Below are 15,651 nucleotides of genomic sequence, written 5' to 3'. Positions count from 1 at the left end.
CCACGCTGGCACCCCCTTGGTGGCTCTTCGATATGTATTAATAAGCGAGTATTTGATGTGTTTCTTTTTTGGATTTGAATTAGGAGGAATTGTAGATTCTATGCTTTTGATTAAGTTTAAGTAATCTTAAGTAAAGTGTATCTTAAAAGTTTTAATAAATGTAATGTATGATATTGTCCTCTGTGTTTATTGTTACATAATGTAACGTAAGGGCGTGAAATTGTGGAAGAAGGATTAGAAATATGTATGTGCATATTTGGGACTTTGTGTGAGTGAGTCTTTTATCTATGTTTAAGTTGCAATAAAGATACAGAGAGGGGTGAAATTGATACTTTGGGTTTAATATGAATTTTAAATCTTCTGATCAATTAATAGGAGAGGAATTTTGAAGAGTTGAATGAATTCTAATGCGAATTTGGATGAACTCGGAAAACTACTTCTAGAAAGTGACAATACGAAGTGCTATCGGAAATTAAAGTGTAATCGGGTTGCTTTGAATTTAACGCAGGAAATATGCTGCTGCAATCGCTTGTCTGTATGAAACAATATTTCACTGAAATGTTTCAGGTTGAAATCTATGATGATACTAAATTTTCAAAGGGATAAGTACATTTATAATTTAATCAAATATCTATCTAACTATATTTTTTTTAAATATGTACACTTTGAAAAATGTATAATTTTAGAGTTACGTAAATCTGTAGCGAAATTTTGAAGCGGAGCATTAAATGTTCTTTAGAAGCATTTTTAATTATGTGAGAATTATTTCGGTTAATTGAGGAAAGCAATTGCAGACGTAGATTTAAAGTCCTAAGTTTTTATTACACTTCTTTTTTCTTAGAGTATCGAAGGTATAAAAATTAACGTTCTTCACCTTGGACGTGGTTATATTCGAATGATCGAAGAAGTTTATAGGTCAAGGAAGAACAATGAAGAACTTGTAAGTTCCATTTACCAGAATAAAAATTGTAACAAACATTTATACGAATTCGTAAGAAATATTTAAAATAAGCAAAACTTAAACTGCAGAAAAATGATAATTAAATTTCTATGAATTTACTTTTTCATATCTTTCATATTTATTTGATCAATTTTTTTCTGACTTCCACTTTAAGAAAAATCTAAACCCTTCAATAACGTTTCTGGTAAACTGTATTAACAATGCTCTACACAATCAGCAGAGTCTTTCTCTCATAGCTATGACAGTTGTGTGAATTATATTTCATTTGAATTACGAGATGACTCCCCTTTCCGGGTAAGCAGTATTATAAGCAATCATTAATTACTTTTTGTTATGAGGAATAATTGCAAATAAAAGCAATCGAATTGTGTTGGTATTATATGCCGGAATAAAGTGAAAGCCACATAGATAATAGATGAATCTTGCTTAATTAAAATAGAAACATCTATTTCATAGCTCGTTAATTGTGTTTATTAACGAGATCGTTGTTATTAGAGCATGTTAATGGGAGATCTAATGTTTTCCCGGAACCGTTCTTTCATTAATAATACATGGAGATATTTGATAATCAATTTAAAAAAAATAAGTATAATTACTGAACGAATGAGCTGAAGTTTTACTGAATATTATTATTACCTACAATTATTATAATTTATTAATAGTTTTATTGTATGTTGAAACCCTACGGCCTACAGACAATATTTGCATCAACTAGCGCACTCTAGACTCCATCATGTGAGAACATGTTTTACATTAGTCGACTTAGTATAACCTATAAATAAGAACATGGCAAGAGAACTACATAAATCTCTGATTAATTATTTCTCACAGCTGGAGAAAGTGGATGACAAATGGAAGGAACTAACTGAAGAAGCCGAACGACCCTTACACGCTCTAAGAAATCAATCAGAGCAACTACGACTTGTTACAAGGTATCGAGTTTGCTACTTTTCTTAAAAGTTCGTCATAGATTAGATATTCCGCATCTGCGCTTGATAGATTGACAACTCGATGAATAGTTTCGAATCAGTAGTTTGTTGATCTACCACCAGATGTCATTACATTACAGGAAAGAGATCAATGATGCAGAGCTCTGTAAAATGGACGAACTGTACGAGAAATTGATCTATAAAATTCTTATGGGCATTAACAACGAACTCGTACTTCTTTTGGACATTTCAACACGGTTTCACAATATTAATCAAGTAAATAAAAATAGTTTTATCGATATTTCACCATCAAACTTTGTTAGTTCAGTAAACTATATCAGTATACCTATATGTATTTCTTCCTCCAATCAGCTTCGAGAGAAAACGAATTGATTTTTTCAATTTTATGATCTCAATTTGATAGGTACTAAAAATGTATAAAACCTATAAAAATATATGAGAAAAATTTCACGAAATTTGTTTTTTGTTACTGTTACTGACGAAAGCATTCCATTAGGATCTAAGAAATCGTTTGAAGAAAGTGGAAGATGCTCGAAGCAAGGTATCATTAAACGAAGACACAATGAAGGAATTGGTGAATGGAACTCCTTATAGACCGAAACTAAATTTTCTTCTGGAGTGGGCTATTGATGGTTTAAATTACTATCATGAATTGTATCCTTTCGTTCAAATCATTTCATAAAATGTTATTTCATTTGATTCTCCGAAATATTTTAATCTTAATTAACCCAAAACTTAGATATCTGCAAATCAACAATAATATAAAGCAACTGGATCCTAAAAACGAAGAAACAATAGAAAACTTAACGAAGTCTATCGTCGAAGACAGATTCAAGAGAGCTCGGATCGATCGTAAGCCCTTTCCCTTAATTAGCATCTTAATTAATTGGTAACTTGAATTAATTTGCATTATTTGTTTCAGGTATACTCGGCTTCACGCAATTCCTGGCTAAAGAGATTATTCGCTGAGACAGTTTATTTATTAAATATTTTAAGAGTAAACAATTTTGTACAAAAATATAAATAAAATGTTTTACAATTTAAAATTTCCTCACTTAGTTACTTACCATGAATTAGGAATTCCTATAAATTAAAAAATCTAAAATCTACAAGCTAGAACATATGCATTAATTTTGCATAAATTTTGTCACGATGAAAATTGCAATTGTCATACTACTTAAGATAAAAAAAATTTCATTATTAGCATCCACGGAAGGATAGAGATTGTAAGTAGTACAGACGTTATATAAGCTGACACAAGTGGTATGTTATTCTACTTGTCTGACTAAAAGCGGGTTTATCTACTGAAACGGAAAGTAAGCCTCTTTCGTCTGCAACTGACGGCAATAAACAAGTGGTGCTGTACTGCGAGTGCGAACCAATAAATTGACGGTTCCTAATCAGCTATTATTGAGCAAAAAATTTTAATTAAAATGGCAGAACTCGTTATGTACCGTCTATAAAATCAAGATTTAATTTTGTCGAACAGAACTTTAAAAGGCAGCACTTAATTTGAAACTGTTTTAAAATTGATTACAGAAAATTTTAGGAAGCTTTTTAATGACTTTTATTGGCCTTTACAAATACAAACGATGTCAGATTGTTCGTGCGTGTGCCACTTAATAATAACGAGCGTCAGCATGAAATTGTGTTAACTAGAATTGCATTACTGTCACAGAAGTTTACTCCTGTCGCTTATCCATAGCACGCATACCTGATAATTAACCGAAACAACTATGCATCGTAGAATAATTTCTGATATAGTCTGTGTAGCGTAAATATGTGAAAGAAACTTTTTATTAATAGTGCCGAATTTTTTATATCAAACTTATTGCTATATTTAGACATTCTCATCTGTGTACAGAATGTAAGAATATATGTTAGTTGCTATCGATTTAGTTTTCGTAAAGGTCAAACGCTTCTACTTGATGTGACACAATGAACTTGTATATGATTATACATATATGTATAAAATTTTACATATTTAAATAATACAATTATGGAATATGTAATTTCATTTACGATTTTTTATATTTTCAGTTAAACTCAATTTATAAATTATGGATAAATTATTTCATAATAAAATTATGGATAAATTGTTTCAAAATCATAGGCACAAATTTAATAAAACTTCTGTGTCAATGTCAATAATTTCTTATACTTATTTAGTTATTCAAATACAATTTAACGAAACGTTTCGTTTCAATATAGCAGTTTACTTTAGTTATTTCAATTTTCAGTATAATATACATTTCCTATGATTTCAACAACTTTCATTTCCGATTCATACATATTCATGTTAAATGTGGGCATACAAACAATAACAACAAATAAAAAGTTAATCGATATCATAAATTTCCAAAGTAAACTTTACACTGAAAAGCAGTTCGTCTCCAAATTAGCTAGCAAATCTATTAAAATGTTTTGCCCCCTCTTATGATTTTTAACACCTACTATAATTTCTACCTACGCTTCTGAAACATCCTGTATAGGTGCCTATAAATTTCGAAACTGCCATTAATTTTGTTTGGATTATATTAAATCCGATCACTCGGGTATAAACTACTCTTATGTCGCTCGTGTTTTCACCCCTTAATTTATGGGTAAATATTCCTACGGGATGGTATCGGCTCGATTTGGCATGTTTTTGCGCTCGGTTCGCCGATCATCGACCAATCTCTTCCTTGACAAAAAGGGTTCACGCATATTCCGGTCTGTAGGACACCGAGGCATTGGGGCGCCGGCGCCTGCTATTGATTCCGTCGGATATTGTGATTTCAAAAGTTACCATCGTAGTAGAGGGTGCCACAGTAGCTAACTGTCCCTCGAACCATAAGGAGGCCCTCGCGCGTTTCTTTGTCTCACCCCAACAGGTCAGTTACGAACTTGCAACGATAAATCGTGACTAAACAACGTATCGTCTTTTTGTCAATTCGATCGCAAATCTGTGCGGGACTTGTCCTCCGTTCTTCTTCTAGGCGACCATCCCGCGGTGACGATACAATTCCTATTTCCACATTTGAATTCCCACGTACCTTCACTGTCAACTGTCTTAAATTTCACTAACATTCGAAGTAATTGGTGAATGAATGGAACGTTAAATGTTCGAAGAACACTGCTCGAAAAGTTGCTGTTGAAAATGTTTCTGGAACGAGAAATGCTATTTGATTGATGTGCTCGTGACGTCAATGGGAAAAGTAGTTATAGTACATGTCACTCGTGTAAAATTGCCGCCCAATATGTTATCGAATATCTCGTGATTTGTCGTCGACAGTTTATTTGATTTTATTTTACAAGATAGTGTCCAATGGAAATATTCTGTTTTTTTCTTTCGTTGCTTTGTGTTTGTTCTTTGAGTTAATTTTTATTCATAAAATTGGTACCTTGGGTTAGAAGAGAAAAATGTTAAAGTAGCATTTAGTGGTCGCTGCGTTATGCTATGGACCAAATAATTTTGATGTAACGAGTTTCGATGCAATTGTGCTTGAGGAATATTGTACGATTCTTGATTTGCTCTTATGAGATCTCTCACGTAGGAGGTCAGGGCCGTAGTAAAGCCGAAAGGCAAACATCTCTCTCTCTTCCTTGGCTGTTCTATCGATGAAAAAAGGGTGACGGTAGCAGGTTCGAGTATAATTGTAAAGACATTTCTTCCTAGTACTTTTCTTGGAGGTATGAGTGTTTAAGCGGGTGGAGGCATCGCGTGCTACTCACTATACACATATCCCTTCATCACCTATTGTTTACTTCAAACATTCCGATATCTGTATATTCCATTTTTGTGACTTAGTTTTATATGGTAACATATATTTCTACAGATTTATTGAAACACTGTAATATCATTACATGTGGTCTCAAAATCTATCTGTTATAAAGCAGAGTGAATATTTTAAGATATTGCAAATTTTAACTAAAAACTTTAGAATTATTGCTGAATTCTGTAATGAATGTTGTCTTTCGATTTTTGTTGTAAATTCAAAAGGTCAAATGTCAGTGTGCACGTGAAAAGAATGAGGTGGTGTGACCTTTTCATATTTAATGAGAAAAATATATGCTCTCTGACTTTTGAAATTTTTGGAGGAGTAATGAATATGTAATAAAGATTGTACAACAGAAGCTATTAAGTACATATTGTGGTTCAGTTTTCACTTGTAATTATAAGTAGTTTAATTAAATGTGAATTATTATATAAATTTGAAATTTCTCTATGTTTCAAAACGACTATATTTCAAAGGATAATCTAATACAGTAGTATTCTTTAATTAATCTGTAATTACTTCATCATTAATTATACGAACATTACCAAAGAGCTATTCGTACCTACATCCTACTAGCAATATTCTGACAATGAATATTCACGGTTGGAATGATTTTGTTCTCATTAGGATGGAGTCCATAGGCGCGTGTAGTATTTCTGTTTGATCTTTGCAAAGGAAGAGAACCGTGGTCGCTCGACAAAAAGGCAGAATGGCGAACACGGCGCATCTCGTTCGGCGGCAAAGTTCGCGCGACTTAAAGCCCCAAAAAAGCGTGGACAAGCTTGAGATGAAGGAAATGAGAGGAAGATTAGTGGTGGACAATAAGAAGACTATCGCTACTGCCAATTACGGGGCCACTAACGCAGCCTTTGAAGACTCCAGTCCTAACACTAAGGTAAACATGAACATATTAATTACAAAAATGAATCAATTTCTAAATGACACTTCACTATAAAATTATTCAAAATCCAAATGAATGGATCTGAGAATTATATTTACTGCAATTTATTATTCTTCTATATATTGTTTTGTAATTGGATCAGTATTGAAGATTCACTCTCATTCACAGATTTTTTGCATGACCTTTTCCTACGTTGCAGAGTAAACCAACGAATGGGGGCGGGGGTAGCAAACTCGGAAGTAACGAGGGGAAAACAATTTTTCGACCGGAAGCGGGGGAGGATGAAAGAGAAAATTGGGATAGTAAGCTAACTTTTCTACTAGCAACCGTGGGATATGCCGTGGGACTTGGGAATGTGTGGAGATTTCCATATCTCGCTCAGAAAAATGGTGGAGGTACGTAATTGTCCCTTCAAATAGGCAACTTAAAATACTTATGTTATAAAACCTAAGGTATTTTACAATTTGATCTGTTCACAAAATATATGGCCCAGCAATGAAACAATTTAACAATAGTTCATTGTTGCATTTGCATAAATTGTCAAATTATCTGTCAACTGTTTCTCACCTGCTAATGTTTTCAAACACAGGTGCATTTTTAATCCCGTACTTTGTAATGTTGGCTATCGAGGGTATACCCATATTTTATCTGGAATTGGCAATTGGCCAGAGATTACGAAAGGGTGCTATCGGTGTTTGGAATCAGGTGACTGTCACACGATTGTATACAATAGCATTGCGTTGATATCAAAACAAATTTACGTACACATGTTACAAGCGATATATCATTTTTACAACAGGTTTCTCCATATATGGGTGGCATTGGAGTAAGCAGCGCCGTAGTTTCCTTTAACGTAGCTCTGTATTACAACACTATCATCGCTTGGTGCCTCTTTTATTTCGTTCAAGTAAGTAACTGACTGATTACTAATACAAAAATACAAAAATAGATACCAAAATTCCATCGATTCACTAATAAAAAAATCCATTTGCAGAGTTTTCAATCGCAGCTACCATGGGCAGAGTGCCCCAATGTATATTTCCAGAACGGATCGTACGCTCCTGAGCCAGAATGTGTGGTAAGATTAATAAATTTAATGTGCATTAAGTACTGGTTCTCAAACGTGTTCCCTTCGCTATTCTTCTAAAAACCTCAACTCCCCAAAGAGTTCAACCCCTCCCACTGCCTATGTGCATTCTGGCCCAGTTTGGTTATTCTCGGCTCTGGTTACGTTACAAATTCTCAGTTTCTTTTGAAATTGAAAATAATTAAAATACTTAAATTATGAGCAGCATTTATTCTTCAGATTAGCAGTCCTACCCAATACTTTTGGTATCGTACAACTTTGATAATCTCTGACGATATCAACAGTCCGGAAGTGTTCAACTGGAAAATCGCTTTAGCACTGGTGGTCGCTTGGATCCTTGTCTACATGTGCATGATCAAGGGAATTGCGTCTTCAGGGAAGGTATTCTTTTAAAGTATTCAATGTCGATTGCATGATTCCACAATAGGGAATTATACAAAGTTGAATTGCCAGTTCAAGCAACTTTATAAAATGAATTCTCCTTTATAGGTCGTGTACGTGACTGCCACATTTCCATACATCGTTCTGATCATTTTCTTTTTTCGTGGTGTCACTTTAACAGGAATGTCTGACGGTCTTCGCCATCTTTTCACTCCAAAGGTAATATATATATGTACAGTTTGCATAAGATTTCAAATTCTTACACATGATACCATCAAATATACACAGTATTCTAAAATTAGTTGTACAAGTGATGATTTTATGAAAAAATAAATAAAAAATATGCAATAATATTTTTTTAAATTGTACTCCATTTTCGAGAAAGTTAAATTTCAATTTGGACCAAGCACGACTGCACTGAAGTACAATTTTAAGTGGTCGAGAAGTACGCAGGGTAAGTCTGACCACTGACTTTATCTACTTCAAAGTAGAAGTACTCCTTTCCAATAACCTGTGTATATTCAACAAGTACTTAAGACTGTATCAAAATTAATACAGAATTAATTTTCTCAAAAATAAAACACCATTTAATTTTTCATAGAGAATCACCATTTTTTATGCCTTATCACCAAATCTGCTCTCGTAAGATTTACTCTATCAGTCTTTACATTAATAACTCAATTCCTTTAGTGGTGGAAAATAATGGACCCAGTGGTATGGTTAGAAGCTGGTACGCAGATATTCTTTTCCCTTGGCTTGGCATTCGGTGGATTGATAGCATTCTCGTCGTACAACCCAGTGAACAATAATTGTTACCGAGACGCCATTATGGTCAGCCTAACAAACTGTTTTACATCGATGTTTGCGGGAATCGTCGTGTTTTCTATCATTGGTAATTATTCCTTTTCTTCATCATTCATTTTGCAACACTAAAAATAGTGTACATACTCATATATATAATTCACAGGATTTAAGGCTACCATGGTCTACGAACACTGTCTAGCGGAAAGGAACACGACTCTTATAAACATTTTTGGGAATGTAGATAAAATACCAGATGAGATACCAATCAGTGGTACACTTTTGAATGTCACCTCGGGGAATGGAACGCTAGACAATTTAGTTATGCCAGAACTACCTGAATGCGATCTTGAAAAGGAATTGGATAATGTAAATTGCATATTTTGTGATATGCAGGACCTTCTTTCTCAACTATTATTTACTTCTGTTATTTTTATTTATCATTACAGTCAGCTTCAGGCACGGGTTTAGCATTCATCATCTTTACTGAAGCAATAAATCAGTTCCCTGGCGCCCAATTCTGGTCCGTGTTATTCTTCCTCATGTTATTCACATTAGGCATTGACTCCCAGTTTGGCACTCTTGAAGGGGTCGTCACGAGTATCGTGGATATGAAACTGTTTCCAAATTTGCGGAAGGAAATTCTTACAGGTAGGAATGGCAGATCAGTGAGACTCAAAGACATTATTATTACAATTATTTGTAATTCATAAACAGTAAAATCCCACTTTAATCTACCATCTTACACCAAGATCCACATATATTTCATATCTTGATTCTATCCACATATTAGGTGGTATCTGTTTGGTTTGTTGCTGTATATCTATGGCCTTCGCCCACGGTGCTGGTAGCTACGTCTTCGTTTTGTTCGATAACTTCAGCGGCAATTTTCCTCTCCTGATTATTGCCTTCTTCGAATGCATCGCGGTGTCATACGTATACGGTCTAAAAAGGTATGCAAATCCATTTGTGACGACCATTCCTATTAGTTTCGAGATTATCTGAAGCCTGTCTGGTATTGTTCTCAGATTTGCCGACGATATCGAATTGATGACTGGCAACCGTCCAGGCCTCTATTGGCTAATCTGTTGGAAATACCTCAGCCCAATGGCTATGCTGAGTATTCTAATTGCCTCCATCGTGGAGATCATCGTCGATGGGAGCGGATATCCAGCTTGGGTTGCCAGCAAAGGTGTCACGGAAAAGCACGAGTGGCCTGTGTGGGCCTTGGTCCTCATTGGTGTTCTCATTCTCGCGTCTGTTCTTTGGATTCCTACTGTTGCCATATGCAGGTAGGACTTTTTTACTTTGAGCTGATTTTAAGTTCAGACTAGTCAAGTTTAAATTGATTTCCTTCAGTATTAGAAACAGTTATTACTAATTTCAAAAATGTTTTAATTTTTCTGTTATTGATTCCTTCCTTCAGACTTTTCGGAATACTCATAATCGAAGATAACGAGAAAGCCTGGTTCCCAGCGGCTGATTTGAAGGAATGTCATGGAATCATGCCACACGAAGTGACGCCCGCCGAAACACTGTTATTCTGCATAAGAAGTGATGGATCAGAGGGGCTTTGCTGCCCAACTGGGGGTCCTAGTGACGACGATGAGGACCTCACCTAGGAATGGGTGTCATCGTTCATATTTGAATAATATGTGTTTAAATGGTTCATAGACCGAAAAACTGCATTTTTTTACCTGACACAAGTATTTCAAGTGTTAGCGCTTAATTTAAATGCAACTAGGTCTCACGCGACCCATTTTTTATTGCACTTTCAAGCCGATACTTGACATTTTTTCCATCCTTACTTTTATAGAACGTATAGAAGATATATCGTGTCAATTATTCGGGTGACGTTTACATCGTAATGTTTGTGAAACAATTTCTTTCTAAACGAATTATTGGATAACGAAGACAGAACGAATTTAAATTGAAACAGGAATGGCAAGGGTAGTTCAGGGAAATCGTTCCTTTCGATTCTTGACCGTATCTCACTGCTGTTTTTCGAGTCTCTGAACCATTTGACGATGCGCATATATGTCAATATTAACTCAGAAGGTAAGTAGGAAGCGTTAAACATTCGCAGACATTTTCAATAAATAAAAAACTTCCAAGAAGACGCGAAGAATCAAGCAAATTGGATAGAAATAAATAAGAGACTGTAAGTTCTATCTACATATGTACGTGAATTTACGGAGTTTGTATTTTCGATTTAAACTTGCAGTTTCTTCGCTTACAAAAATATATTGTATAGGATACATCTCAGATGTCTTGGATTTCAAGGATCACATCAGTTCAATTTTCTCTTCGTTATAAATTTGTTGCACTGATATGACGTTCCATCGATTGAGCTTTATATTTTTCTCCATTTATGACAACACAAAGGAATTGGAAAGCAATAAACAAAAAAGGAAATATTTAAGAAACAATATTCAGCAACAAGCAATTGCAAAAAATACAAAAACAATCAGTATTACTGCTCAACAGTGTTTTGTAAATTATATCATAATATTCAAAGTCATTTAAGAGATGTATCATATATGTAAAAATTATATAACACGTCATCATAGCATTTGCAATACGTATTCGGGAAATTCAATTTGAAACTTCGTGACAAATCGCAAATAATTAAGAAAATAAATTTAGGATAACCGTGAAATTAGAAACATGATACGTTTACTGCTTAGCGATCGTAAATAACGCGAAGTGTAAAATTAGAGTAGGAGCCGTCCAATGGGCATAAAAAGAACGTTTTCATATCGTTACATTTATTTTAATTTCGTTTGCTGATTAATTCTCGTAAATCTTATAGCTTTTACGAATTAGTACAAAGTCGTGTACAAAATTTTTAAGAGATACATAGCAGAGAGTGAAACGAAGCGATTGTGATTATGTCATATCAATGTCCCTGATTAAACTTAGCCATCTGTAATGTTTCACGATATATGGATACATTTCCAATATCGATTGTTTTATCGAAATTTACATATCTTCTTGTCGAATTTAGGGGCTTTGTTTTTAATGAGAACGGTGTGTTTGAAAAATGGAGAGAATTGATCAGCAGGCGTGGCATAGAATGGGCTAATGGTCACATACAGACTTTATAATATTATTAATTTCTTTAAAAAAATTTATTCATTTTGTAAAATTTCTACAAAATTGTTTGAATGATTAAGTTCTAATGCAGATCTTTTAAAAAAGTCATTTATTGATTACAGTTTACAGTAAATCCTAGATAATTAATATCAGATTGATTAACTTTGAATATTTGTTATACTGAGAAAAATTAGAGTACTCATACTATTTTTAAATTTATTATTTTATCGATAATTACGAAATTTATAAAACAATATGATCTGAACATGACCATTAACCAGCCCCATAGTTTTATTAAATTAAAAATAGAATAAATATGAGCGAAAACGGGGAATGGTACGAACGCATATCAAAACGATATATCAGACTTCCGTTTATTTGCAATTTTAACGTGCGACTCGTACGACTTCGGGCGAGCACCCTAACGTATAAGGACAATAAAAAAATTCTTAAGACTCGAGGGCGGGAAATCGCAAGACAATAAACGCAAATTGAAATTAATTCGACAATAAGGTGAACGTTTTGCACTGCACTATTTGCACATTCACAGAGGCCTACGAACTCGATGGTTGGTGCATGTCGATCGAAGGAATAGAACGATATTTCATTTTCTCCTATTCTGAGATCTTAATTGTACATTAATGTTTAACACTTTATATGTTAAGTTATAACTTGCGTAAGATAGGGTATATTTTAGAGAAATTTTACACTGCGAAGGGATTGGTGTAAAAGAAAAAGGAAAAAACAATGGAGATTGTTTGACGTGCGTCTATTTAAAAAAAGGAAAAAATTAAAACAGACAATAAAAACTTGTAAGCATAGGAATTTCGATTAACTATCGTTGAAATTGGGTACTCGACACGAAGGATGAACGCGTGATCCTATTCCTTCGATAAATCGAATCGTCTAATAAACAGAGACTAGAGCAGTAGCGAGATGCAATGTAATGGGCGTCTATTTCTACTTCGGAGCTCTCTATTTTGTATGCGCGCTTTTGGGTATGGTCTCACTTCTTTCTAACGAATTACGAACCTTTCATACTTCCACGGAACTTTAAGTGAAAAATGGACGAGAAGGAACGATAGAACTCACGTATGTACAACATCAAGGCTAGATCTAGCAACGTCAGTAAAAATAAGTTTGTCTTTGTCTTCAGTAAAGTATAGTCACAGATTCTACTTGTTCACTCTATTCGTTCACATAGATCGGTTTCGTTTATCAAGAAGGTGCTAAACTATGATAACATAAGAGTGATTTAATACAGAATTAATATATACTATAATATACATATAGCATAAACAGTCGTTGATAGTATATATGATACTTGTTATAAGATCCTCTTATCGACTTAACGATTGCCCTAGAATTAATTATGTTGCTCCCGAGCGATTAGTGATTTACTTATACTCGCATATTATGGTTATGTATAAGTATAATGTAGCGGAGCTGTAAATAACTGTTGAGAAGTGTCTTTTAAACTGTAAACCGACAATAACAGCGAGGGGCGGAAGCCTGTTCGTGAAACATGAAGAATCTCTCTTGCAATGAATAGTACAAATTTTTCTTTCATCATGTGTTTCGTACGCTCATGCGAAACGTGCATAAATGCATCAGACAATAATCCATTCGAGTGAATTTTCTTTTTCGCATAAATAATTGGAAATTCGAGCCATGAGTGGCTGCGTTAGTGTATACAGTATGCTACGATTGCTCGATTTTATTTTTACTGCGATTTTTAATAATTTGACATTAATTTGTACGTAACGTCTAGTATTAATGCTTGTTGATATAAACAACAAAAATGATTCCAACAATGGAAAAGTATTAAATTGGAGTCAACATGATTAATTTGAAGAAGGTAATATATGATCGAAATAAATATTGGTAACAAACTCTGTGCCACATAGTGAAAGAAATATTAAGTTTATTGAAAAATGTTACTGAATTTTTCTATTAAGTATTATACAGATAGAACCAAACAAGGGGCTCGTTAGTCATGAAAGATAGTTATGGAAATCATGAACAATACATAAGAAGTTCAATTAAAAATTAATATGATAAAGAGTTTTGAATTTTTTGATCAATGTAATAATGAAAACTTGCAACTACTAGATATTGAGCTTCAATTTTGTTTTTCCAATGAACTATTACAAATTTTTAATTCCACTGTGGCAAGAAGTGTGTTATTAGATTCATTACTTTAAATAAGAATGCAAAGTATGGTACATTGTTCGTGTTCTTTTTGCTCAAAATTTAAGAATTTGTCGAAGTAGCGCATTATATACATTTCATACGCTAAATCATCTAATTTATAATTCTTTCGTGCTCAATCGATGTTTATACAAAGGTTGGGACTAATTGTTCATTTGACCTGTATTCAGTTATATTGTAAAAACATAGGTATATAATTATAAATAATATAATTAATAAACATAACGTGTAATTCGGCAATGGAGTTCAAATATATAAATTTGTTCGTTATATTTATTTGAATACCTATGTAATATTGAAATATTAAATTAATTAAATGGTCCCAAACCTAGCTTAAACAATCAACATTATTTCACATATTGATATATCAATTGAAGTGAAAAGAAATAGTTAACGAAGTGTCAGTAACTTATAACTTTGTAAGTTCCAACTTCATTATATTTTATTCGTTAATTTTATTAATATTATATTATTTTTAATGGGTTCGATTGTTGATAAGTATGTACGAAGTGTCGCGTGTCCATCCAATAATTCAAAATGCAATTGAAAGCGTGACACAAGAAGGTTGTACATTCGACAAGACACGACGAGTGTAGAGGGTGTAAAGTTAGTTTTCAGTGATGAATCGCGTTATTAAAATTTTATTAACGATACATCGTACCAGAGATAGCCAACGTCGACGTAGCTTGCGCAATAATAAGTAAGATACAGTGAGGGGCGAACGGTAGCTAATGTTACAATTATATAAATATATAAATATATAAATACAATGAGTATATATACACTGATATTACGTATACGTAAAACTGTACATATATATATTGTTGTCAGTTGAATGTTAAAATAAATACCGTGCGTGAACATGGATGAGTTATTATTTAAGCCTTGTCTATTTTAATAACTTTTTTCATTAGAAACTTTAATTGAGAAATGCACTTTTCTATTATAATTATTTCTCTAGAATTTAGAGTATAGATGGTCGCTGTTTCTTACTCGTCTCAACCACCAAAAATAGTTTTTATGATAAATGAAAAACATTAAAATTGTATGATTGATTTAATATTTCCGAACATATATAACAGATTGTAACCATCATTACATATCTAATCGCATAGATAAAGGATATTAGTCTCAATCTCGAAATTCCTACCACTTGAAGAACCTCTTTAATTGGTTCCCCATTTTCCCTGGGAGAGTATAAATACCCCTGCAGGAGCACGAGTGTCTCACTCACCGCGGGTCCTCAGGCAGGTGCGGACCCTCCTCGGGATCCACCTGAGGGACCCCTGGGCCCAGGACCACCCTGGACATCTGACCCCTTCCCTCCTCTCTCTCCCTCCTGCCCTGACCAGTGGGCAGCAGGTAGATGACCACTGGTCATCCAGGTTCACCGCTAAGTTTTTGCTCAAATTTTCAATTTACTTTTTTTGTTGCCCCTATTATACATGTATCTTGCCTTTTTTTTATATTTCCCTCATTTTGTGTATACCCTCCCCCTCTTCCCC

At 33.9% G+C, this 15,651-nt stretch overlaps 2 protein-coding genes across 4 annotated transcripts; both read left to right on the top strand.

Moving 5' to 3' along the window:
* The first annotated feature begins 119 nt into the window (after positions 1–119).
* Positions 120–2,957, top strand: LOC143184815 (uncharacterized). 3 transcript variants are annotated; one of them, XM_076387319.1, is made up of 7 exons: positions 120–268; positions 376–940; positions 1,793–1,893; positions 2,031–2,166; positions 2,408–2,565; positions 2,651–2,763; positions 2,834–2,957. In XM_076387319.1, the coding sequence occupies exons 2-7, from the start codon at positions 896–898 to the stop codon at positions 2,878–2,880; spliced, it is 600 nt and encodes a 199-aa protein (XP_076243434.1). In that variant the 5' UTR covers positions 120–268; positions 376–895; the 3' UTR covers positions 2,881–2,957. The 3 variants fall into 3 exon arrangements, with proteins under 3 accessions (XP_076243434.1, XP_076243424.1, XP_076243418.1); XM_076387309.1 differs by lacking the exon at positions 120–268 and having other exon boundaries at positions 317–940; XM_076387303.1 differs by lacking the exons at positions 120–268; positions 376–940 and having other exon boundaries at positions 965–1,893.
* A 1,778-nt stretch (positions 2,958–4,735) lies between these two features.
* Positions 4,736–15,007, top strand: LOC143187456 (sodium-dependent neutral amino acid transporter B(0)AT3). Its single transcript, XM_076391676.1, has 14 exons — positions 4,736–4,784; positions 6,297–6,564; positions 6,770–6,965; positions 7,160–7,275; positions 7,370–7,477; positions 7,565–7,648; positions 7,877–8,038; positions 8,147–8,257; positions 8,729–8,930; positions 9,006–9,208; positions 9,289–9,490; positions 9,633–9,792; positions 9,868–10,131; positions 10,266–15,007. The coding sequence occupies exons 2-14, from the start codon at positions 6,379–6,381 to the stop codon at positions 10,459–10,461; spliced, it is 2,190 nt and encodes a 729-aa protein (XP_076247791.1). The 5' UTR covers positions 4,736–4,784; positions 6,297–6,378; the 3' UTR covers positions 10,462–15,007.
* The last annotated feature ends 644 nt before the right edge of the window (positions 15,008–15,651 follow it).

This window comes from Calliopsis andreniformis, chromosome 2 (assembly GCF_051401765.1).
Source record: "Calliopsis andreniformis isolate RMS-2024a chromosome 2, iyCalAndr_principal, whole genome shotgun sequence".
NCBI lineage: Eukaryota > Metazoa > Arthropoda > Insecta > Hymenoptera > Andrenidae > Calliopsis > Calliopsis andreniformis.
This window is presented reverse-complemented; position numbering and strand designations above follow the sequence as displayed.

Coding starts and splice junctions, on each gene's coding strand:
- LOC143184815 (XM_076387319.1), top strand. CDS start 896: ATGATCGAAGAAGTTTATAGGTCAAGGAAGAACAATGAAGAACTT. Junction 941..1,792: donor GGAAGAACAATGAAGAACTT/GTAAGTTCCATT, acceptor TATTTCTCACAG/CTGGAGAAAGTGGATGACAA. Junction 2,566..2,650: donor TTAAATTACTATCATGAATT/GTATCCTTTCGT, acceptor CCCAAAACTTAG/ATATCTGCAAATCAACAATA.
- LOC143187456 (XM_076391676.1), top strand. CDS start 6,379: ATGGCGAACACGGCGCATCTCGTTCGGCGGCAAAGTTCGCGCGACTTA. Junction 8,039..8,146: donor GAATTGCGTCTTCAGGGAAG/GTATTCTTTTAA, acceptor TCTCCTTTATAG/GTCGTGTACGTGACTGCCAC. Junction 9,491..9,632: donor GCGGAAGGAAATTCTTACAG/GTAGGAATGGCA, acceptor TCCACATATTAG/GTGGTATCTGTTTGGTTTGT.